The sequence below is a fragment of the Haemaphysalis longicornis genome, unplaced genomic scaffold (genome assembly GCF_048455015.1).
Source record: "Haemaphysalis longicornis isolate Haplotype H1 unplaced genomic scaffold, Haemaphysalis longicornis Haplotype H1 scaffold_3, whole genome shotgun sequence".
Classification (NCBI taxonomy): domain Eukaryota; kingdom Metazoa; phylum Arthropoda; class Arachnida; order Ixodida; family Ixodidae; genus Haemaphysalis; species Haemaphysalis longicornis.
Window position 1 is genome coordinate 57,906,079 of NW_027526335.1, and position 23,118 is coordinate 57,929,196.

General features: G+C 43.7%; 3 protein-coding genes across 13 annotated transcripts in view; 1 reads left to right on the top strand and 2 right to left on the bottom strand.

Annotated features, from left to right (window-relative positions):
- Nucleotides 1–12,769, bottom strand: part of LOC144174485 (uncharacterized) — a 27,782-nt gene extending 15,013 nt beyond the window's left edge. The window contains exons 1-11 of the mRNA XM_077703205.1: nt 12,340–12,769; nt 12,134–12,260; nt 11,208–11,378; nt 8,899–9,137; nt 7,056–7,160; nt 6,254–6,367; nt 5,030–5,092; nt 4,796–4,928; nt 2,965–3,188; nt 2,234–2,431; nt 346–401 (exon numbers count right to left, since the gene is read on the bottom strand). Of these exons, the coding sequence (XP_077559331.1) occupies nt 346–401; nt 2,234–2,431; nt 2,965–3,188; nt 4,796–4,928; nt 5,030–5,092; nt 6,254–6,367; nt 7,056–7,160; nt 8,899–9,137; nt 11,208–11,378; nt 12,134–12,260; nt 12,340–12,504 (1,595 nt within the window). The 5' untranslated portion in view covers nt 12,505–12,769. The remainder of the gene's footprint in view (nt 1–345; nt 402–2,233; nt 2,432–2,964; nt 3,189–4,795; nt 4,929–5,029; nt 5,093–6,253; nt 6,368–7,055; nt 7,161–8,898; nt 9,138–11,207; nt 11,379–12,133; nt 12,261–12,339) is intronic.
- Nucleotides 12,770–12,900: 131 nt separating this feature from the next.
- On the bottom strand, nt 12,901–13,844 carry Chchd3 (Coiled-coil-helix-coiled-coil-helix domain containing 3). 3 transcript variants are annotated; one of them, XM_077703209.1, is made up of 2 exons: nt 13,698–13,844; nt 12,901–13,491 (listed from the first exon to the last, which is right to left on the bottom strand). In XM_077703209.1, exon 2 carries the CDS (start codon nt 13,487–13,489, stop codon nt 13,001–13,003), a length of 489 nt encoding a protein of 162 aa, XP_077559335.1. In that variant the 5' UTR covers nt 13,490–13,491; nt 13,698–13,844; the 3' UTR covers nt 12,901–13,000. The 3 variants fall into 3 exon arrangements, with proteins under 3 accessions (XP_077559335.1, XP_077559336.1, XP_077559337.1); XM_077703210.1 differs by having other exon boundaries at nt 13,575–13,731; XM_077703211.1 differs by lacking the exon at nt 13,698–13,844 and adding an exon at nt 13,611–13,693.
- Nucleotides 13,845–13,934: 90 nt separating this feature from the next.
- Nucleotides 13,935–23,118, top strand: part of Tho2 (THO complex subunit 2-like protein) — a 53,863-nt gene continuing 44,679 nt past the window's right edge. For all 9 annotated transcript variants that reach the window (XM_077703196.1, XM_077703197.1, XM_077703198.1 and 6 more), the window contains exons 1-2: nt 13,935–14,023; nt 14,566–14,636. In XM_077703196.1, the coding sequence (XP_077559322.1) occupies nt 13,959–14,023; nt 14,566–14,636 (136 nt within the window). In that variant the 5' untranslated portion in view covers nt 13,935–13,958. The remainder of the gene's footprint in view (nt 14,024–14,565; nt 14,637–23,118) is intronic.

The following is a 23,118-nucleotide window of genomic DNA, read 5'->3' on the forward strand; positions in this document are numbered from 1 at the left end:
GATACATGCCTCTTGTAGCGAAGCTCTCTTGTATGCGATGTTGCTAACATGGCGAACATAAGAAAACTAACCGGGCCGTTTTCATTCAAATGTCTCTTATAACCAAATGGCTTTTCTAACAGTGTCTCTTGTAATGAATTTTTACAGCACATATTTTCAAAAAGCAGGAAATCACATAATTTATCTAACTTTTTCGCAGTTTTTTTTACTTTGTTTCCTTCATCTGTTTGTTGTGTGCCCACAATGCAAGGCAGTTGGCACTAAAATTTTAAAGACACAGTGAACATTTTTTTTGTGTGTGCAGCTGCATACTTAGGTTACAATAAACGATAAGTGTTCACATACTCAGCGTGGGACTCTGTAGCCCTGCATGTGAAGTGGGCAGTCTTAGCATCCTTGTCCTGGAACAAGCCAAAAGAAAAGCAAGGTTAGAGCAGTTCTTAAAGGGGTCTGTGGTTTTTTGGCTTTTGGCTTTACACCCAACACATGGGTGTAACGTTCTCAGGTAAATCAATGTTCTAGAAATCATCTCCTTCGAGAATTCTGTTGAAGCAAGGAGGAGTATTAGTGGAGTTATTGCAATTCAAAACATGGCATTTTTGCCCGTGCCACTATTCTCCCTCGTTTCGTCCATCTCCTCACACCGTGCGGGCGTCACTGCCCATGATGCCTTGCTTCTCAGTGACGTCTGCAAGAATATCTGGTTGTGGGCGTCGCCTGCTACTGCGATATTCGGCGCCGCAGCGTCGCTTTGGGGTGGGGACTTCTGACTTTCTGCGTTCTGTATGCGCCGTTTTTTTTAAGTCATTCTGCTTATGAATCCTGCACTCCACTCACGGCTGGAAAAGCCGGCGGAAGGGACGGGGTGGGACTTTTACGCTTCCACAGCATGCCGAAGGATCATGCGAAAAGAGAACAACCGTGTCAGAGTCACCATGCATACGCGGCGACAACATTTGACAAAGTGGTCTGCCAACTCAGAAGTCGGCGTCGCCGTCGTATCATTGTCGTGTTCTTCCACACAACGTGCTTTAACAAGAATCATGGTAATAGAGTAAGAAAGATAAATATGGACGAACACAATAGTGTTAAGTGTGCTGCAGGAAGCGCTAATTAACCAAAGGTGCTGTGGCAATCCACCAACGCTGAGCAGACGACGCTTGTCTTCACTGGAAGTGTGAGAAAAAGCCGTCCTATAGCAGGATTTCTGCTTCATGACACACATGGGAGAATCGATGATGTACATGCGGTTGAATGGCAGACCCCTAAAACACGCAGGAAAGGGTGGGAACGCGGTGACAAAATTTGCAACGAAAGTGTGAGCTTTCCGCTGCACGTAAAAAAGTTATACTTGGCACAGATGACGCTGACCACTCAACGCAATGATTGTGCTTGTTCATTTAGTGTGCTCAAAATGCCTTTAAGGACCCCTTTAAAATTGACACGCCTAAAAGTGACTACTGGGGTGATGTCTACTCGGTACCAAGTTCTTCAATGCAACATCCAAAATTTATCTACTGCAAGCACAGCATTCATAACTGTAAAGCAAAGATATAGCACTATTATTTGAATATTTTTAAAGTGCGCTTTTTTGTAATCACTTCAAATATTAAAAATGTACTGATAAAAAAAAAAAAGAGAGAGAGTCCAGAGGTAAGTGTGCTTCTAATTAGCACTTGATCCTCTTACTGTCATGCTAAAGCTTGTGAAGCAAAAGCTTTACCACAGCCAGCCAGCTTTTTAATGTTTCTCCGTGAAAATGTCACCGAAAAGCACTGGATCCAAAACAGTGCATGCAATGAGCTGTGTGCTCACCCTGCCACAAAGCCATTGTTCAGATGATTTAGTGTTTATGGCACAAGGGCATCCAGGTCGACGAGCGTCACTAATTCACTACTGTACACTAACTAAAACTAAAGCAGATTTTTCACAGCAAAGCTGCAACAGGTGCCCTTCTTCGTGGACATATCAGCATAGCTGTCAGCAGTTAGGAAGGATGGGATTTTGTCGTCTCACGTTGAAAGCATCTATCAAGACAGCTTTCGGGGGTTAAAGAAAAAAAAGAAAGGCTTTGCACTTCTTGTGAAATTGCATTTTGCAGACAGCATCAGTTTTTTCTGCATATTAACACAACAATGGGAAAACTCGAATGCTGGCAAGAGAGCCAGGGCAGCAATATATGAAGGCGTAGAAAAAGTAGCCGAGCCCAACAAGAATGCTCAAGGAGAGGAACCTTTTCTCGAAGCCTTTCGGTGAGAGTTGCAATGTGACGTCCCTGCTCCTCTCTCTCGGCAAGCAACTGTTCACGCTGCCTCGACAGGTTCTCCACGGTGGCGGTTAGTTTGTCCACTTCCCTCTGGAGCAGCTCCAGTCGACTCAGCAGGTGCTCGTCTTCCGCTGAAGGCTGGCTGCTTGCCGCTTGCGGCGTTGTCTGCAACGCATGTGAAGGCTTGCTTACACACGATCCAATTTCCATAAGTACACAAAAAAAAGGAATGACTAATGTGATTACGTTTCTTAAACTACAATACAAGATGAGTGAAAGGAAAAGGAGCTCATAAAAAGGCTCTTCGGAAATGACTACATGAGCAATGCCATCCACTTGACAAACTCCTTCTTTATTCTGCTAACATCATTTGCCTTGGTGGCCCTATGCATAAGAAAGGTAAACATTGCCCACTGGAACGTTGAACTGTTCCCAAGATACAATGCTTGCTTGCTACACCATCGGTCCACAGGTTGGTAGAGTAGTGCTATAGTATTAGTTAACAGAACAAACATGAATTAATGCTGTTGCCATCCACTCTCATGACTTGGCGGCAAATTAGTAAGTGTGGGTAGCGCTTGCGCCAGTAGAGGTACAATGAGTGGAACTGTCCATTGCTGTGTACTTGAGACACGTAGCTGCTATCTTCCTCAAACACCTTCCACCAAGTGCGAGATGGACTGCTAACGTGGACTGACCTTGGAAATGGAATCGGTCTGGCTTGCCCCGTCGCTGCCAGCTGCTGGGACAGGCTTGGGACGCAGGTTGCCAGACTTGAGTGTCTGGTGCAGCTGCATCAGCTCATTCTTGTAGTGGTCCCGCTCGCGCTGTAAAGCCCGCAGTTCCGCACTGCTGTCCGAGGAACTGGACTGTCCTCTGTCTTTGGCAAGGAGGCCTTGTATCTCGAGGAGAAGTTGCCGCTCTGAAAGCATTCAAATGGCACCACAGTACGTGGTGTGGAGTGTCGGGCTTGCATGTTCACATTGCATTTACAGGTCACCTACTTTCAGTAAGAACAGGACAGAACCCACTGCTAATGGTAAAAATTAACAGCTGTGGCATCATTATGCTTACGTGTCGGTAGTTGTAATTAGTAAGCTGGGCCAACACATTTCTTCCACTAACAAGGTACGTTGTTGGGCTAGTTGGTTGATCATACTTAAGATAGCTTGAGAAGGGGGCGATAACAATGAGTAGTGGGATATAAAATTTGTTTTTCCTTGTTTTTGGTTAGTGTCACTTAGTTTGCTCGTTTCTTATGTACTCCGTTGTTATAAATATGTGCTTGCTCGAATAAACCACTAGTTGAGAGTTAGTGCTTTGTCCGTGTGCATCCATTCCGTCCTTCATTTCTTTTTTGCGCTATGCATCCCATTAAGTTCTTCCACTAAATTCAACAAGTACGAAGGTCGCTCAGTACAAAGCTGTTCAGAGAAAAAACTTGATAAATGCTTTTTCTTGCATCCTTTGTGTTGCTTGTCATTAATAAATGCCGTGTGTGGCGCATCTTGTAACACTGCTCCAAGTAAGCTAGCACTTGGGGGTGCAAGCACTGAACGTTTGCAGTGGGTAGTAAATAAATACCCAGTCCCATGAACACAAGTTCTGGGCAGATGCTGAAGGAGACGACAGCAAAGAAACGGCAATAAAAACTATTTCCTCACTTCAAATATGCATATCAAGGAATAGATTTGTGTTGAAGAGCAACAACAACAAAAAAGATCAATAGTGGTGGGGCTTGAACAAATGACGATAGCAAATCTCACTATGGAGACACCAGTTGAAAAATATAAAGGGACACACCCAGCACTTGCCTCCTCCATGTTGTAGTTTTCGGTCAATTCACTCTGTCAAACCCTCTCGCTACCATTTGCTTCCTTGGTATTTCTTTTCTCAAAAAATTAAAGCCGTTCCACTCAATGCGAAAGCTGTCAGAAGTGCAGAGCGTTGATTCGCCAAAATGGGCTGTAGCGCCGTAATTCGCTCACTGCTACCCCCCAATGCAATTTAAATTTCCCGCCTTTGCAGTGCTCGCGCACCCTCTGCCTGAAACTCCACCAGCGAGAGTCCTGTTCTTTTTGGCTTGCTTTTCCTTCCACACGCGCCGGCGTTGCACTGCCACTTTTTTTCATGTACTATCGTAAAAACCAACCTAACGAGTGTTCCTAACAAAATGAATGCGGGCGCTAGTGATTAATTACGTATATTTTGCCTCAAATGCACCTGCAGTTTTTTTGCGCCAGCAGTTAAAGAGTTTCGAACGCTTATGACTATATAAACTGTTTGGCTTTGGAAGCCTCTGTGGGATGCCGCGACAACAGCCACTATGACAGAACGCCGTTTGGTTCTACTTGGATCCAGCGAGCGAGCTACGACAGCAAGGCAGGCCCCTAAAGTGCTCTGCACTTCATATAACTTTTTTTTACGTACTCCCATTTTCATCAATCACCTCAACCTAGGTACATTTAATGACAGCCTAAAGCTTGTTGCTTCGCGTTGTCAATGCAGCTCTCACACAGTGGTACTGACCACTACTGGCAAGTTCCTTCACTCGTTCCTGGAGCTTCTGCTTTTCGTCCTGCAGTTTCTTTATCTGCTCGTCAACACTGTCACCCCTGGACTGATGATCATCAGCATCCTTCGTGGCACCTGCCGGCCGCTTCTGCAAAATGCACAGTGCATGCTTTCTTGAGAACTTCAACCAACGGGAACCCGCATCCCGCACATGCGAAAGAGTAAAGGGTGCAGCCAACGGTTGCTTACGGTTTTCGCCGGCCTGACATCTCTTGCCCTTGGGTCCGTGGACTTTCGATGCAAGTGTCCAAACTGCGCAACAAGCATGGCAAAAGACAAGAAAGAATTGGAGCTAATCACAAACCACCTGAGCTGATCCCTACGCACATTCGCACGTACAAAAGTGCCACAGTCCAAGTTAGCACGTACAGGTGCCCCAAAAAGTAAACGGAGCATGGGTTGGAAATTTTAAAAGGATTTCGCCGCCATGTGCCTAGCCAGCAACCTTTAAGTGACTTTTCAAGGAAGTCATTCTAGAATAAAATTGGGCCGTACATATTCTATTTATGCTGTCAGCTGCATAAAATAGAAATTATTCTTATTTCACGAAGCCGTGCTCTGTTTACTTTTTGGGGCACCTGTACATGCAGGCATTCCACCTACAGTGGCAGAAAGTTTCTAAGGATATTTTCACTTGAAATAAAAAAGATTCAGTATTTGTGCAATCAGTTTCGTTGACTATTGGTCACCGCAAATGGTTCGTTGCACCAGAAAACAACATATTTAACGAAAGTTTTCATTTTCTTTCAAACAATCTTTTTTCCTATTTGCTGTTGCAATAAATGCAATACCCTTCCGAAATGCCGCTGCCCTTTGCACAGAAAAAGCAAACTTCCGCTGCGAGATGTGACTCATGTAACCTTTGAAATTTTAAGACGCGAACTAAAAACCTGACAAGTCTTGCAGCCTAACTAGCACACAGTGTGAGGCCAATTAACAGCCACATCACCTCTCACATACATTAGCACTAACAGCCATCCCAACACTACTGACGGAGTTATTCACAAGCAGGAAATGGCACAAAATGTAAGCGAAATGGTTTTCAGGAGCAAAGATTATCCACCTCAATGTGACGCTGGGCTCTGCCACATGAAGGCACAAACAAAGATTAACAGAAACAGAGTTTTTAAACTTTTCTTTCACTATTGTAAGGGATTTTCAGCCGCATCAACACAGGGTTATACCTGTGCTACACGGCCGCTTCCAAGGCCTTCCGAAGGCCTTTGAACCAATGGTCTATCGAGTGTCCCCTTGTAAATACATAGGGCGCACTTGACGGTGACCGTTCAACTGCCAATCGAAAGTTGCTGTGTAGCACAGGTATTATTAACCCATCTTGCTGTTTGACATAATTTCTCCTTTCTGTTTCCCATAGTAGCACAGTTTCCAAATGCATAGTGAAGAACAACTTACATTAACTTTCCGAACCTGCTTTGGCGGCTGCCTGCTTGCGGCCGGCCTTGGATGGGCTGTTGCATCCGGCACATCTACAGATGCCTTCTTCTCTCCAGGTTCTGCTCGCTTAGCCTGCGTGCAGCAACAATATGCATCAATTTTGCTCCGAATAAGTCAGAACAAGAGTATAAGCTAAAAAAAAAGACAATAAAGAACTTGTTTAAAACTCCTTTATACAGAATGTCTTTGTGCCTCTATAGTCTAGAACTGTACGCACAACCTACACAAAATGAGAAAAACTTTTGCCATGGTTGCTTCTGCAAATAGCAGTATATTATGCACTATCTTCACTTTCTCTTTTGTAAATAAATTATGGGTTCTGTTTGCTTGATAACTAATGGTTAATTTTTCAAGGACACTGGTAGAATACAATGCTAGGTAGTAGACGTAATATCGCGTATGAAAGCACACACGCGCTTCTCCTGAATCTGCCCCTCACACGAAACATCTTGTCCATTTAACGATACCATAACTATCCCTCCTCCCTCCTGATCATTCCACCACTGCCTCTCATCACCAATATCAAGAGCAAGATGACACATCACTATTTTTTATGAGGATAACAATCCCTAAGTATGATCATCATCCCCCTTAGCACCCGAGAGAAAATACACACAGACATTTGTACTCAGGCAATCACATGTACTCGTGTGTATTTCCCTTTTCTTGTAACTGTTTCTTGCATTAAACAATGGGGTCACATTATCGCCTAGAAGCAGGCCTACGTTATACTTTGTGAGATGTAATTACGCAATGATACCTGGGACTTCCGGCCGCAGCTGCACTCCGTTTGCAATGCATCGGGAGGAATGCCTTCCCTGAGGATCCTGGTGAGGCGCTCAATTTCGGCATCCCGCGATTCAATCTGCAACGAAAAGAAAGAAAAAAGTTGCTGCACACATGACGTCACCTCACCTGCAAAATTTTCAACACACACAGCCACGTGTTATATGCACGCACGTGGCTGTGTGTGTGCATGTGGCTGTGTGCATGTAACATGGCAGTGATCGAGGAAATGCTGCAAATAGGGGAAAGCTTGGAAGCAACTAAGAGAAAGCTAGCCATCGGCAAAGACAGGATGTATGCACTCAGAGATGAGCAGGGTAACATTACGCACAACTTGGAGGAGATAAAAAAGGTAGCAGAATGATTCTACATCAAGCTGTATGCCAGTGACGTTAGACCAGGGGGAACTACTGAGAGTACAAGCTCAACTTGCGATGTCCCACTAATAACTAAAAAGAAAGCTGGAAAGGCTCTCAAAGGTATGAAAATAGGAAAAGCTGCAGGTGACGACGGCATAACCGTGGATCTTTTGTAACCGTGGATATTGTACTGGAGAAGCTTGCTGTACTATTTTCGGAATGCTTGAAGGCTCAAAAAGTGCCCATAGCCTGGAAAAACGCTAACATTAGTGTGATCATAAGAAGGGAGATCCCAAAGACCTCATGAACTAAAGTCCCATCAGCCTACTCTCAGTTGTTTACAAGCTGTTGACCAAAGTTATACCTAGTTAGCCGCATAGGTGACAGCCTGGATTCTCAACAACCCAGAGCGCAGGCTGGGTTTAGGAAAGGGCACTCAGCCACAGATCACATCCATGTCATCAATCAAGTGATAGAAAAATCTGCAGAGTACACAAAACCCATTTACATGGCATTTATAGATTATGAGAAAGCGTGACTCCGTGCTCACCGCAGCCGTGCTAGAAGCACTAAAAGATCAGGGAATAGCGGAAATCTATATAAGACTTCTAGAAGACATATATAAGGGGTGCAAGGGTCGGACGACCCTCTACAAGCACAGTGATAAATTCCCAATCCGAAAGGGAGTAAGACAGGGAGATACCACCTTGCGAAAACTATTCGCAGCATGTCTGGAGGGGGTATTTAGAAAGCTTGAGTGGGAAAACATAGGAATAAGGATAAACGGGGTGTGCTTGAGTCATTCGGGGTTTGCAGACATTTTGCCAGCGAGACTGCAGAACACATGCAAACAATGCTTGAGCAACTACAATTAGGAAGCATGGCCATGGGGCCAAAAATAATATGAATAATTCTAAAGTACTAATAAGCGTGGCAAAAATGTCCTCTCCAGCTTAGGAAACCGCTGATGACATACGGAGCTGAAACTTGGCACCTTACTAAACAACTAGAAAGCAAACTTAGGTCGGATCAACGGCCATGGAACGAATAATGTTAAGAGTAACACTCAGGGACAGGAAACAAGCTACCTGGATCAGAGACCAAACTAGAGTCTAGAGTAGAAGATATAGTTGAACTAAAGTTCAAATGCACTTGGGCCTGGCCATGTAGTGACACGAACCAACAACCATTGGACGATTAGGGTAACAATGGATTCCAAGAGATGGGTCTAGAAGAAGGGGAAGGCCATTAACCCAATGGAGGGATGAAAAAGGGCAATTCAAAGGTAAACTATGGACTCAAGCAGCGCAGGACAGGAGCGGTTGGTGGTCAATGGGAGAGGCCTTCGTTCTGCAGTGGACCTGAGTAGGCTGATGATGATGATGGTGACAGCCACGTGCTGGCTGCAATGCAGTCTAAATACCACATTTCATTGCTCTGCATTATCAACCAACTCACTCGTTGGTGCAGCAGATCAATCGAGGCCTTCGACTGATACAGGGACTCCTTGAGCTCGCGCCGTTCACGTTGGAGCTGGTGAATCCTGGTGTCGGCCATTCGGAGGATGTCGATCTCTTCGGCATCATGTGTAACTGCTGATGGCCCCGCCCTTGCCCCGGCTGGCCCATGGTTCCTTGGCAAGAAGTGGCTTAGTTCGATCCCCTGAGTTCGATGAGATGAGGGAACCTTGGCGGCATCTATAAGGAAGATGCATTTTTGTAATACAGGATTGTGCCCATAGTGCACTGTGCTTGACAATTCAATTTTAACGTTAACAGCCACAGCACTAAGTGTATATAGTGCTTGAAGACTAGGGATGACTGAAATGTGTAATGGTAAAGTGTGCAAACGCTAATCTCAACACTATGCACCTACAGCTTTCTGGACTTGCAAGGACTGCCCCTCAAGGTGCTTTGACGTACTTTGGGGGGAGAATGAAACAACTGATAATCAATGAAATGAAAATGAGAATGAAACAACTGGGAAATCAACACACAGGAGGACTCTTCTCCTACAATAAGCTGCTGCGGCTGGATTGAGTGACCTCTTTGCATAGCAAAGCTGCAAAGTACATCAAAACTAAAAACAGCGGGTTTAAAAAAGAAATTTTATTTCAGAGAACCCTCAAAAGAAACTTTTATTTTTTAGTCTGCCATCCTGCTCCTTTCCCATTAAGTTTTAGCATGGAGAGAAAACAATTTTGATCTTTATGGCATGCTGTCATTGGGTGAGATAGAACTGAAAACTGCATAGGTAATCTTTGAGTGTTGAATACAGAAAAATTTGCTCAGAGTCTAAGCAGGGTTGCTTGCCTAAATTAACCTAGAGCTTTTACTTCGATTAAACACTTTTGACACTACTACAGCTTTACTACGCCCTCGTCTGCAGAACGCGAAAAACAGACCTAATGAGCAGACTATTTGGAATCATGCCTAGCTCAGCTCTGATACCATGCAGTGCTGAAGGAGAAATAAAATTTCTACCAACTGCTTGTATCTGGTAACAACCCCTGACATGCCCTCAAACCCAATTTCAAATGCCTGAATGCAAATCAACGACAATAACTTATGTTGCAAATGCAAAAAGTACTACAGTCGACTCTCAATAATTAGAAGTTGCCTAATTAAAATTTTGGGATAAATTGGAAATGTGGTGCCGTTCCCAGCAATTTTACATGCAACTCAATGGAAGAAATTGCTCAATAATTGGAAGCTAAAGCCAGTTATATCAGTTAATTGAAAGTTACTTCAAATAAAAAGCGGTGAGGTGACTTTCATTTCTCCATAAAATTCAAACTGTTCAAGTGCCAAAACAGTGCTATGCTCTGTACTATGTCGTCGCCATAGCAACTGAGGCAGTGCACAGTTCATAAAGCGGCCGGCCAGTTCAGAGTCACGCAAGCGTATGCATCTCCTTCATTTGGGGTCCTCAACCTTCTTTGTTGCGCACAGCACCGTGTGAGCAGCTTGTGTGTTGGCCGCTTCAGGGCTTCGATTTTAGCGATAAGTCTCAACTGTCACGGCAACCTATGCCGTGCACTACTCTTGGTGATGAGAGTGGAGATTCGAACGAAATCAAGGGCGATGTGTTCCCGACTATTGGAAATTCTGTTCTTGTGCTTTTTGTTTAATTAAAAAAAATGTTTTTTGTGGTCCCTGTGGACTTCATATTAATGGGAGTTGACAGTATGCAAGTTTTACTTGGTACGAAATCGACAACCTACTTCAGCAACTTATTTGTCCCAGCTGGTATTGTAATGGAAGCTGGATGCTGCTTTCCCGACTCAAAATTTTAGTTTGACTTTCATGTGCTAAAACAATGCCTAGATCATGAGCTGTGCCATAGAGGAAAGCTCTAAATTAATTTACAACATCTGGCATTTAACGTGACAAAATTTCTCCCGAAGAGCTGTTTCTCAAATCTGGTTTCTAAAAATAGTGGCTTTGTAGCAGCTGGAAATCTAACTGTTGGTCTTACACACAGCTGCAGAACACATGCATTAACCACCACCGCTTAACCGTGTAGCCATTAACACCTAACTTATGGGTACCCACTGCAAACTAGAACTCTGCATTATATACAAATGCTGTGGAGACACCACGCTTTTGAGCTAATGCAGATAGCAGAGGGCTAACTAAAAAGGTATTTAAGCAGAAATTCGCCACTTTGGGTAATCACTGCTTGGCAATAGCGAGGTCACTACCTGGCTGATTTTGAGCTTCTATTTGCAAAGGCCAGAAATGAGAACAATATAAGGCTGTCACGACCTGTTACATGGACGATGGCTTGTGTCGATAAGGCGGACTGGAGCTGAAGAATCTTCTCAGATTTCAGCTGCGATGTTTTCTCCAGCTCAGTGATCCTATTCAGACAATCCGCCTTCACAAATTCGTACTTCTTTTTGCACTCCTCAGCTTCACGGAGTCTGTCTTCTAGACCTAGAAGCAAAAAAAAAAAAAATAAAAATAATAATGAGCAATATTTATGTCACACAGTGCAGGAAGTCAATTACTATGTATGAGCTGCCAGGAGGTCTAGTTAATGATTTAAATAAAATATGAAACAAAAGTACCACATTTTCTCAATTACAGTAAACACTCATAGCAACGAAGAGCCCAGGACGAAAAACTGATTGCCTTGTAAGTGATCCTTCGTTAAAAGTGCGTACAATGCCCACTGTTGTGGCGAGCATGAAACACTTTGGCAAAAGCAAGATATCTTATAAAGCGAATTTGTTATAACGATTGTTTACCGCGTTTTCTGGAGAATATCAACGACAGGATGTAGGGTTTGTTATTTTAGACTTACTTTTTATAAAACTGGCTTCAAATGCTTACAACCAGGGTTTGCCAAGGATAATGAAAATACGGTAGATGTGTGATTGCACACAATGCCTTTTTTTCTGTATTTGTACCGCTCCATTACAAACGGCACGGCTCATGATTTTCTAGGTGTCCACAATTATTACACCATTTGATTTGATGTTATTGCCTTGCGAGTCATGAATAGGTGAACGGAGGTAACTATTAAATGTTTATACCGAAAATTCGCAACAACACTGACAAAAAGGTGATTAAGCGCTCTTGTTCATAAAGTTTGAGCGAGAAATTAAGGCAAGGGATGGGATCTGTTCTTGATAGAGCGATGCATTTGCAACAAACTTCGCATTCACATACACTGAAAATTGACGCACCTTTCACCTTATCTGCATGCTTTTCCTTCAACTGCAGGATGGTTGCATGAAGGCGGTTTACTTCGGCTACCGCTTTGGCGTTTTCCCTTCGGTACGACTCAGCCAGGGACTCCTTTTCTTGCAATTCCTTGAGCGAAACAATTCGACGGGCGATCAGCACTTCACACACTGCGCGGGACGCTTCACAGTTACCAAGTATTGATTACCTGGATCGTACTCCGTAGCGTAGTTTTCGTGTCCACACATTCCTCCTGATAGCCACAGAGGTCCGACAACATCCGAGCCACCAGAGGTGCGGATTCAACGCTGAGGGCCTCCTTGTAACCCATTTCAGCGAGATCGCTCCGAAGAGCGTCATACCTGCTACCCATCGATCGCTACACCAAGCTTTGTTGTGGCTGGCTATCAGCAACGCGCGCGCACACAAACTTTTTGTAGGCTACATCATGTTAAATCAAGATTTATCAGAAGTACCCTTTTGTAGCTTTGCGTAGCCGCTAACGGCCCGCTTTCGAGGTTTTTTATGCATTCTTGGCCGTACCTGTATAATTCAAACGAAACCGCCGGCGACATAAGCTGCGACCCCAATGCCACCCAGGACTGCGAGACAATTACAATAATGCGAAGAGGGCGCTACGAGTCTGCTACTTTTGCCGCCTGCAAATTTTGTGCTGTGTTTTGGAAATGCAGTTGTTCTAACCGGCCTGCCGTCTTCCCCACGAGCAGGAAAGGAGTGCCATTTATTAGCAATAAAAGCAAAGTCGTACTAGGGGCTGTTAAGGTTTTTATTTTTCTAACAGGCAAGTCTTCTCAGCAACAAGAGTCAACATTTCAATGTCACCCGGGCGGCGCTAAAGCAATCGCCTACTACTGAGCTATGATTTCTTTCCTTGCCTGATGAACACATTTAGTGAACGCGTCAACGAGCTTCGAACAATTTAACGCTGCATGTTGGTTCTTCGCGTAACACTCCATTACTTTCTGCTGCTGCGCTTCGCACACGGGGATGCACTTATGTTGGGTGTACTTGTCTTCCACCGCCTTGACGGCACCGGCAAACTTGTCAGTCGCAAGCTTGTACAGCTCTTGGTTCTGACGCTCCACTTCCTTCAGACGTTCTCGCCAGACATCGTCCACTTTCTTTAGTTCGTCGTGATGAAGCCTCCGACCCTGGAGAGCGTCTCCACCGGCTCGCGAGTCGTACGGGGCACTGGCTGTAGTTTGCCGGGCGACTGATGCCGACACCGACTCGGATTCGCCCTTCAACCTTTTCACCACGGAATCGGATATCTTGATTACATCTGGAGAGTTTTCGTTCACGATAGTCACCCTCCGGGTGCTTCCAGACGAGCCCATAGCTGCAAAAGGAAGGAGACGAAAACGTGAGCATGATCCGAGAAACACGAAAGAAACCACGAAAAGCCAGTGACAAACGCGTCACCTCTTTGCGGAATTATTTTTCGTACGGTTCACTAACTTAGTAGCCGGACTTTTGCTGTTATGCTTTTCTTCTAGACACAATAACAACAGACGAAAACACAAAATCCGCTTTAAACACACACACCTTTGGCTCTTTCCCTGCGCCTCCAGCCGAAATGTTAGTTGCGCAGGTAGCGCTCACATCGGAGACACCCGCAACTATTGTAAAAAAATGTATTAAAATTTTCGCTTTGTTTGTAGTAATCGGATGGCTTTCACGCCTTAAATATACGCATTGAAAATGTAGTTAGTTGCGGATTTTAGATTTGTTTCAGTATTACATATGGCGAACTTCGCCAGGGGGCCAGTGCGCGCTCAGTATGCTAATAAAGTTAGCGCTCTCGTAATGGCGAGCCGGGTCGTATCGTTAGACATTTGTAAAGGATGGGAAAGATCAGGGAAAGCGGACTTGTAAGTGCATTCTTCAGCGTTCTACACATGAGTTCCCTTCACTAACCCAGCTTGGGCCTGATTTTTTTCTGTTGTGTAACGCTGGGACGAAAATAATGTCATCTGCTAGGCCTACTGAGCGTAGACGTGAACCCCTGTGGACCCCCAACTGTTATAACAGAACGTGACCAGCTGTTTATAGCTCTAAGACATTGTAGCCAATGGCTTCCCAAACCCGCGCACGTGTGTGCATGTTTGTGGAAGAGCCTGGTTGGCTTCAGTGCTTAACGTTGAGCTATCATTGCAGCACTTCAACCTTGCCCTACCATTATTACGCGCTGCATAATCGTTGTCGTTCCGTTTTACTTGGTAATGTGTCTCTCGTAATTGCTTACTGACTGTCGTATGTGTAACAAATTCTTGTAGTGGTCGTATTTGTGCAGGGAAAACGGACGAGTGCTTACCCTTTTGTCGTCTGACCGGCAATGGCCCTCTTCACAATCAGCTTGTGACGATTGGTTTCGGCGCACTTAAAAAAAAATTGTTTGTTTTGTTGCTTTCAGCATCAAGCTATGCCGTTCAGCAATTGCCGGCATGCAGACGTCGAGGTTGCCCTCCGACAGAAGTGGGAAAGGTAAGTGCGCAGTGGTGTCCTGTGGGGAACCATTAGTTCGATTTGAGCTGTTTGCTCTTAAAATGACATTAAGTCTGTCTTTTGTTGCATTCTAGAAGGTAAAAATGTGGTACCCAGTGTCCTCGTTTTTATGGATCTTGTATGACGTTTTTGTGTGTTTTACCTAAGGGGGCACTAAAGGCAACAAATACGTTAATAAATCCTAGTCGCCAAATCCTTTCACTAAGATAGGAAAGACTATGTCCTCACATTAAGTGCGAATGCGTAGACTATGAAAGACAATGTCCTCACTGAGTTGCAGACGCGTAGTTAATGCACCTGCATTTATTCCTATGTCCTTCAAATAGTTTAGAAGCCAAAGTGCTTCATTGACTATTTGCGACTTCTTGCTCTGTCAGAAAACATGCGACAAAAAGTGAAGGGGATGAAAGGTGCTTTGTTTGCGTCTAGGCAAAGAATGTGCCTTTCATTGCCGAACAAGTGCTGAGGAAGTGTTAAGGCCCAACCACATGCACACGTAAAACTGATGTACTCGCGCAACGACGTACGCCTGCGGCGACATGCGCCACTGCCTTTACGCCGACCGACGACGTTGGAGAGGGCAAGTAACCACAAATTGCCGCAACGCGCGCGTAAACCAATGCGCCGTGCAGTGTGGCTCAACTACTCCGGACTCAGCTTTGTGGCGACCAGTTCAACTACATTTTAACTCAAATAAAACAAATAATGCTTATTCTAACAAAAGTACGTATATTTAATACAGAAACAACTAAAACAACTCTTGGGACATTAAAAAACGTTAAGAATTAGTACGCATACTTGGCAGGCACAAAGCCCTCAGCTACATTTGGCGTAAACTGCCTTGCTCCCATAGTTGCTCGTTACTTCGCGTGTTTTGTCCGGTTGTTTGGTCTCCATATTTTACAAATTACTTCGTTTTATCGCATAATTAATAGTGAAGTTAGCTTATTTATCAATTTGCTGTCTTGTTATGCGACCTGACCGCCGATAACATCACCACCAGAGGTCTACGACAACACGGTGCGCCTGAAAGTTTGCGTCGATGTCTGGCGGGCTCTGACTTGGGCGTAACAAGCGCGTACATATGCATTCGGCATATGCAGGAGTACGCCGGTTCCTTACGCGCTTACGCCGGTTTATATCGTGCGAGTATGTCGGTTTTACACGTGCATGTGGTTGGGCCTTTAGAAGGTCTAGCCTTTGTGATGAGGTTAAATGGAGGAGTTGCTACATTTTTTTTTCTTCAGTAGCAAGTACTTCAGGTGCCTAAATGCAAATAATGATTTTCTAGTGGTATTGCTGCGCTGTGCACAAAACGTTTGTCACGAAGGGTCCTTGGAAGTCAGTTTACTGTGCTTTGCTCTGTTAATATGGTTTTTTTTTTTTTTTTTTCCTTACTGTGAAGGTATGTCACCACCACTTAAAAAAAATTTAATTTCCACCAGTAAATTTTTATTTTCTACGGACCTTATAAAGGACCGTCTGTTATGATATTTAAAAGTTAGTATAATTGATGCTTGTTATTGACAAAAAAAACCCCCAAACTTGGCCGTTACGCAAACGCTCATAACTATTGAATGGATTGCAGGAATTGCAAAATGTTTGGTACAGAGATAGCCCACCAACCGTACTGTGCAATGATGATCTTTGCCATCCGATAATATCAAATCAAGTTATAGCGAAAATACCAAAGAAAAAAGTGTCATTTTTGTCTGCATTCCTTGAAATAAACCATGATTACATCAAAACTTACCATTTCTTTTTAAAAATCCTAGTTAATTGCACAGTATAGTAATAAAGAGAAAAGCCGGCAAAGTTTTATTGAAAAAGAATTATTCATTTCGAAGTTACAACTGTTCGCGCCAGAAGAAAGTGCAAAAAATCAAGTTTTCAGGAAAACCAGAATAAAGATTTTCGATCTGTGTACAAACCAGATAATCTTGTCCTCGAATGTTAAAATTTACCAGGTTCATAGCTAGGGCTCTCCTTAGCTGCCACGAGCTTTTTTTTTTTTTTTTTGGCTTGTGTTACTGACTGCACTTTCTTGCAGGGGGTTTTATCTCGCGAATTGATTGGCGCTTAACTCTTTTGTTACCACGCCTATTCAAATCGATCACCGGTGATCGATGATTTATATTACCTATTTCGACATGTTGTAGTTGTTTCTCGTACACCTAATGCGACCAGTGGTTAGTCTAGGCACTGCACTTTTAGAATCAGTTTAAATTTTCCCGCTACGGCAAAGTTGAGATTATTGACGGCGTTCTTTGCTAGCACAGGTGCATGTGTTATGGAGGAAGGGGTGTGGCTTCTGCACTTGACAGAAAATGATGCAGATCGTTGTTAGGCTGCATTACCATAATATTTTTTTGTCAAAAGGCTTCTGGCAAGTTAAGTACCAAGTAATGTCAGCTTTGTAATCCGACAGCGTTGAGAGGGGATAATTACTTGAAAAATGACACCAGCTATTCACTAGTGGTCTTTCGTTCGGAGAAAGGGCAGCTTTGTTCTGTCAAAGCCTATTTCTGATGGTCCCCCGAATGTCTAGCATGTGTGCCTGGCATTTTCAGCCAGTTCCCAGCAGTTTCGGTTTCGTTTTTGCTTCGTGAAATTCATATTTGGTGCTACTACGCAGTTACCTAACTACAAGCTCATTTGCCATGGTGCCTCCGTTGCCCGTTACTGCTCCTCAAAACAAACATGCCCCTCATGCTTCCACTTTAGCTACGCCTTACCTCTGCGATAACAGCTTCCGCAGAAAGTCAAAAGATAACATTAAGTTGTCAGGTATCAGTTCAGACGAGGAGAACGCTTCCAATTGGCCTTGAACACGGCCAGCTGTTCACCGGCCAGTTTCGGTTTCATACGAGGGTACTTCCACTGGTCTAGTGTTGCTGCTTAGTAGTACTGTCTGTTCTGACAAAGTCTCCAACAGCCTTGTATTTGTTTCTTTTTGGAATTGTTAGGTGCGCTGCAATGTAGTAGGCTCGTAGGGCTGAACTCTCTTCACATCCTGATGCCGGCTTGGTGAAAGCTTGCTGGGCACAATTCTAGCACATCGTACCTTATTCCTTCAAGCAGGACTATCATAGCGAGTCAGAACATGATAATAAACCGCAAATAAAAATTCTGACTGATAAGTGAACATCAGAACGTCGACAAGCTTTGACCACAGTTTGGTTTTCAACTCCAAGCGGATTTTTTCGCATCACTTGCTTGCCTTCAGTATTGTGGTGGTCATAAGCATTGACAAGGTGTTTTTACATCACGTGGAGGCTAATTTGGGCCTCTAATGATGTCAAGCCACCAGATTTTTTCTAGAGAACCATCCAAAATGGCAAAATTTGAAATAGTGGTTGGGCTTCACCACACGGCACGGGCTCCACACGGGCAAACACTTTCTTCTACATCTGACAAATTGTACCGCGCAACTCGATTTTTTTTCTAGGACGGGTTTTTGAAATGTTTACCTACAAAATGTATATTCTAAATTTTTTCTACTCATAGAAAAAATACACAACTTATACACAACTTTTTATTTTCTTCGACGCCGGACAAAAATTTCGAATTTGATAATTTTTTTCGCAATCATTATTTAAGAAAACATTGTTAAAACCGATGTCATTGCAAAGTGCGTGGAATCCTCTGCATTTTATGTCACTGCAATGTGTGCCTAACCACTATGTATAGCAGAGAAAAAAATGTTTTGTTAGACCACTCAAAATTGGTCAATTTCCTGTGATAACGAAAAAGTTAACCTGCTTCAGTCGATACTGGTCACTGGTGCAATATGCTACGGGAGTGTGGCGGCCAGGTTCTATGCCTGCATCCCTCAAAATATCTGCTGTACTTCTTTTGCCATCATTAGTGTCCCACAACCTGATATATACCAAAAGGTAGTATGGGCAAGCCACGTGGAAGTCTTAGGCGACCTAAGTCAGTTCTGCAAAAAGAGATGATAGGGTCGGCATACCTATAATTCTATGACATTGCAGTAAAGGTTCTCGCAGCGGTACCTCACAATTGTTGTCCAAGTTCGATTGATACATTCACGCCGACATGGTCCTCGATTGGAGCATTCACTGTGTACCAATTGTCACAAAACTTTCTCTTTTTTTACCTCTTATCCTGGACTCAACTACGCCTTTTTAAATACGTCCAGCATGTGTTGTTACAGTTTCTGCTATGAATATTACTTATAAAAATGACCAGCCTGCTTGCATTCACAGCAGGAGCATCAAGCGTGCGCAAAGTAAACAACAGAGACGCTTGTGGGGTCCCACATCCCCTTTGCAGAAATTTAAAGCAGTGTTTAAAAAAAGGGAAGATGCAAAAATTGTCTTTCAATAATCTTTTACGTATCAGACTAAAAGATACCAGAAAATTTTTAATGTACGCTGCTGATATTCGCTTTGTTATCAGTTTCTGTTTTTGCACCACTTTAGTTTCAGTTTCAGTACCATCCGCCAGCTGTTGAAAAATTGGCTATAACTTTTGAACTAACCAAGATAAGAACATGATTCTTCCTGCTGAACATTTTAGAATGTTGGGGGATTCTTAAAATGTAAGAAGTAAAAAACGTTATTTTAAAAAAAGTCTTTTCAAAGGTGGTGACATACCTTTAAGATGGTATAGGCGCCGCCTTAAAGGGGCCATGCAGACAAAACATAAGTTCATTCGAAAGATTGCCTTTTTAGAATCACACTGACATAACTTTTAACATAAATTTCACTCAAATAAGCTATATAATTAGGAAAAAAGGGAATGGCCTTGCGACCCACTATTTCCTGCAACAGAACCTATGATGTTATATGCCTAGCTCTGCGATTGGCTGAGGCCGGCAAAAGCAAGCGCAAATTAGGCAGGGCTTATAAGTTTGCCGAACGGGCTTTTTCCGCTTTAATTTGGGGCTCATGCTTTTTATAGCAGTAAGAATTGTGAGGGGAACAAGTTACGAAGGTTATGAGGTTAAAGTTACGAATGAGCACGTAAACACCGAAGCATTTAGTACGGCACTTTGCCGGCTGACACTGCTTAACACAGCTGTCGGATGGGTTGGACTTGTTTAACACAACACTGGCCAACTGAAATGAGTGGCACGGTCGCTTAGATGCCCATGTTTGTTGAGTCATAGCCTATGTTTTAGGAAACGATTAGTATGAACCCTAATAAAAAGTACGGCAGGTATAGAGGTCCAGCCAGAAGCACAGTGCAAACACTGGCACTTCAGCGATATTGCAGCGTCATATTTGAAAGTGGGGGATGAACACGATAGCCAAACGGCCGTCTGTGAGCTGGTAGCAGCCCTGCTCCAGATACATCACTGTCGACGTCATGACAAAACAATTTAGCGGAAGAATTGAAATCTCGGCTTAATTTCTCTGAATAAAGCCTCGTTTGCTGCCGGACAAGTGTGAGAGCACTATGAAACTATAAATCTTTGGAATAAAACGAAATTGTATTTTTCTGCATGGCCCCTTTAAGTAATTGGAACGCAGGAGTTGTAGCTGAACCGTGTTGCAGTGTCGTGTAACTGCTCCAATTATTTTGCCATTTATTAATTTATTTGCTATTTGCCATGGCCGCAAACCAGGGCTTGGCAGAGGTGCTTCTATATTATTCTGGGACAAAAGTAGCACGATACATCTTGGACGGCTAAAATACAGATACATACTGAGATGCATGTAGTTTTGTTGTATCCGGATATTTCAAGGATGTGTATTCCGGAATACAGATAAAACATACAGCTACTGAAATACTTTTCTAAAATTTCAGCAGCTTCATCTTCTGGAAATGCACTTTTCTGCATCTGTATGTATTTGAAAGCAAATACATTACTTGAAATTGAATCACTGATACAAGGAAATCACCAGAGAAATAATTTATTTTCATTCAAAGAAGTGACAATAATTGCTCTTAGGTAAAAGCTTATCAAACAGCTTTGCAGACTGTGCACATCATTCTTTTTTTACTGCTTTCTTGGCATTTGGTCTTTCAGCGGTTTATGTTGGAGCGTGAGTTTGCTGCAATAAACTTGTCCAAGTACGAGAAGATTATATCTTTGCTGACTTTGTGGCAACATTAATGAACGTTTCTTTGTAATAGTTAGCTCTTCCACTCGTAAGAAGCAGTTTTTATACCAATGTGGCCACAGTATGCTAGTGAAATTTTCTGCATCTAGAGGCGCACACAAAATTTTGTCACGCAAGATCACAAGAGATACAAGAAAATGGTTTGCAGAAGTGCCAGTTTGCAACATCCACTGCCTTAGCCAGAGTGAAACAGTGAGCGGGAAGTAAGGGGAAGACAATATGTGGTGACGCCATTCCTCATGTTGCCATACATTTTTTCTGGGTGTGACCGACAAACACTCCAGAAAGCACAGCATTTCTTGCATGACTCGTAAACTCGCACGCAGTCTGCCTAGTCATCGGATCGTTGCAAACACTGGAATAAGCAGTGACAAACACCTTGTGCATCTAACTTGCTGATCCCTTTTAGCCACGCAGTTAAACTCAGTTCAGCCTGATTATGCCCGCGCATATAACATGCATGAAAGCTTGAGCGCAAAGCCATTGATCTCCACCGCGCTTTGCCTGACCTTGCCTGCCTGGCTGATTCTTGCTCCCCTTTGTGTAGACAACTTAACCCAGGACCCGCATGTGTTTTTTATGGAGGCAATTATCTGCAGTGCTGCCTCGTGGCTGCCTGCTTAGCCTTAAACTGCCTGCCACCTTAAGCAATCCGGGTGCTGTGAAGTAAAAAGGGAATAGCAAAGCACAAGATAAGGCTGAGAAAACGGAGAAAGAAAAGCAAATGTAAATGTAACAAATAAATGTAACAAAATACTCATGCAAAAGTTGCACCAAACCATACACAAGTTGCACCTTAAGAAATACTCATGCGAAAGCTGCACCAAACTGCTCTAAAAAAAGCCTGAAAAGCAGGGATCTTAATGCTCACGGCAGTTTCAATGGGGAACAAAATTAAAGCAGTTCCACTCAACGTGAAAGCTGCCGGAAGTGCAGAGCAGTGATTCCTCCGTTCAAACCCTCTTTGCTACCACCCCTCACTCACTCTCTCTCTCTCTCTCTCTCTCTCTCTCTCTCTCTCTCTCTCTCTCTCTCTCTCTCTCTCTCTTGATGAGGTTTGTTCAATGCAATTCAATTTTCCTGCCTTTGCAGTGCTTTACCCGGGATAGCTAATCCTTTTTTTATCTTTTGTTTCTTGTTCTGCTTGTAACAGCACGAGCGGGAGTTGTTTCTTTTTGTGCTTGCTTTCATCTCGCACGTGCTGGAGCCTTTCTGTGCCATTTCGAACGCGGTGGTTTTTTTTCTTTGGCAGCCACTTTCTCGCTTACTGTCATAAAACCTAACCCAATGAGCATTCCTAACTAAGGGCACTGTCGGTTAATTACATATATTTTGCCTCAAATGTACCTCCAGTTTTCTTTGCGCTGAATAATGGCACTTGACATAAGTGCCAGCGGTTCCAGGAGTTTGGAGCGGTTTTGCATGTATAAACCTTTTGTTCAAGTGTCCTCTTAACTTTTGGTCGTAAGGCTGAATTGAGGGACAAGCAGGTATCTTTTCAAAGCCTCTGTTAGGGTACAGGATGCTGCGCGACTGCCGTGGCTAGATAGTGTGACTGTGGACGAGCTACGGCGACAAGCCAGGCAGCCTCTACTGTGCTCTGCACTGAAAATGCCACCTTTACTACATGACTTTCCAAGCAGCCCCAAGGTGTTGGTTGTTTTTAGCAGTTTTATTGATTGACCACTCAATCAAAAAATGTGGGGATCCTATAGCAAAAAAAAAAAAAGTCCCAAAAATTGTTTTCTCGAAATTCATGTTTTTAGATTGTGTGTTTTATATTCTGTGCACTTCCGAAGTTTCGTCGTCGAGAACCATTGCAAAATGCCATAGATCAAGACTTGTGTCAGATGAGGTAACAAACCAAAAACAGCAATTTTTTAGGGGGAAACATGGAAGCAGAAAGGGAAGTGTCCGCATGAGTTGCCGCTTAGGGAACTGGTTTGGGTGCGGGATGACCCTCGGATCAGTCCCTCTGCGCACATACCGTGCCATGCATGTTCCACGTGGTAGATATTTTGTGTGTCTGCCATGTGGGCAGTTAGCTTGCTGGTGGCTGCAGCCAATGGCAGTGCAGGGTGTGGGAACGTCACTGATGGGAAGCATAATCGGGATGTGTGCATCAATTAGCACAGTTCCTGCCCATGGGTCTCCAATTCCTCGAAATGGCAGTGTGAAGCTGTCACCGGGCCAGCTGGCCGCATCGGAAACCAGATTTCTCGTGCGCACGTGTCTACCACTTTAGGAGCCACGTCATCTTGGTATGGGTGGATAGGCCAAGCCCCCCTCTAACCCAATCTGGTCGTCTTTTTTTATTGTCTCTCACGATTACACAAATTGCAGAAAAAAGGAAAGGCGGAACCAAGTGG

Bases quoted from the DNA above. Each gene is read 5' to 3' on its own strand.
- Chchd3 (XM_077703209.1), bottom strand. From the start codon at position 13,489: ATGGGCTCGTCTGGAAGCACCCGGAGGGTGACTATCGTGAACGAAAAC.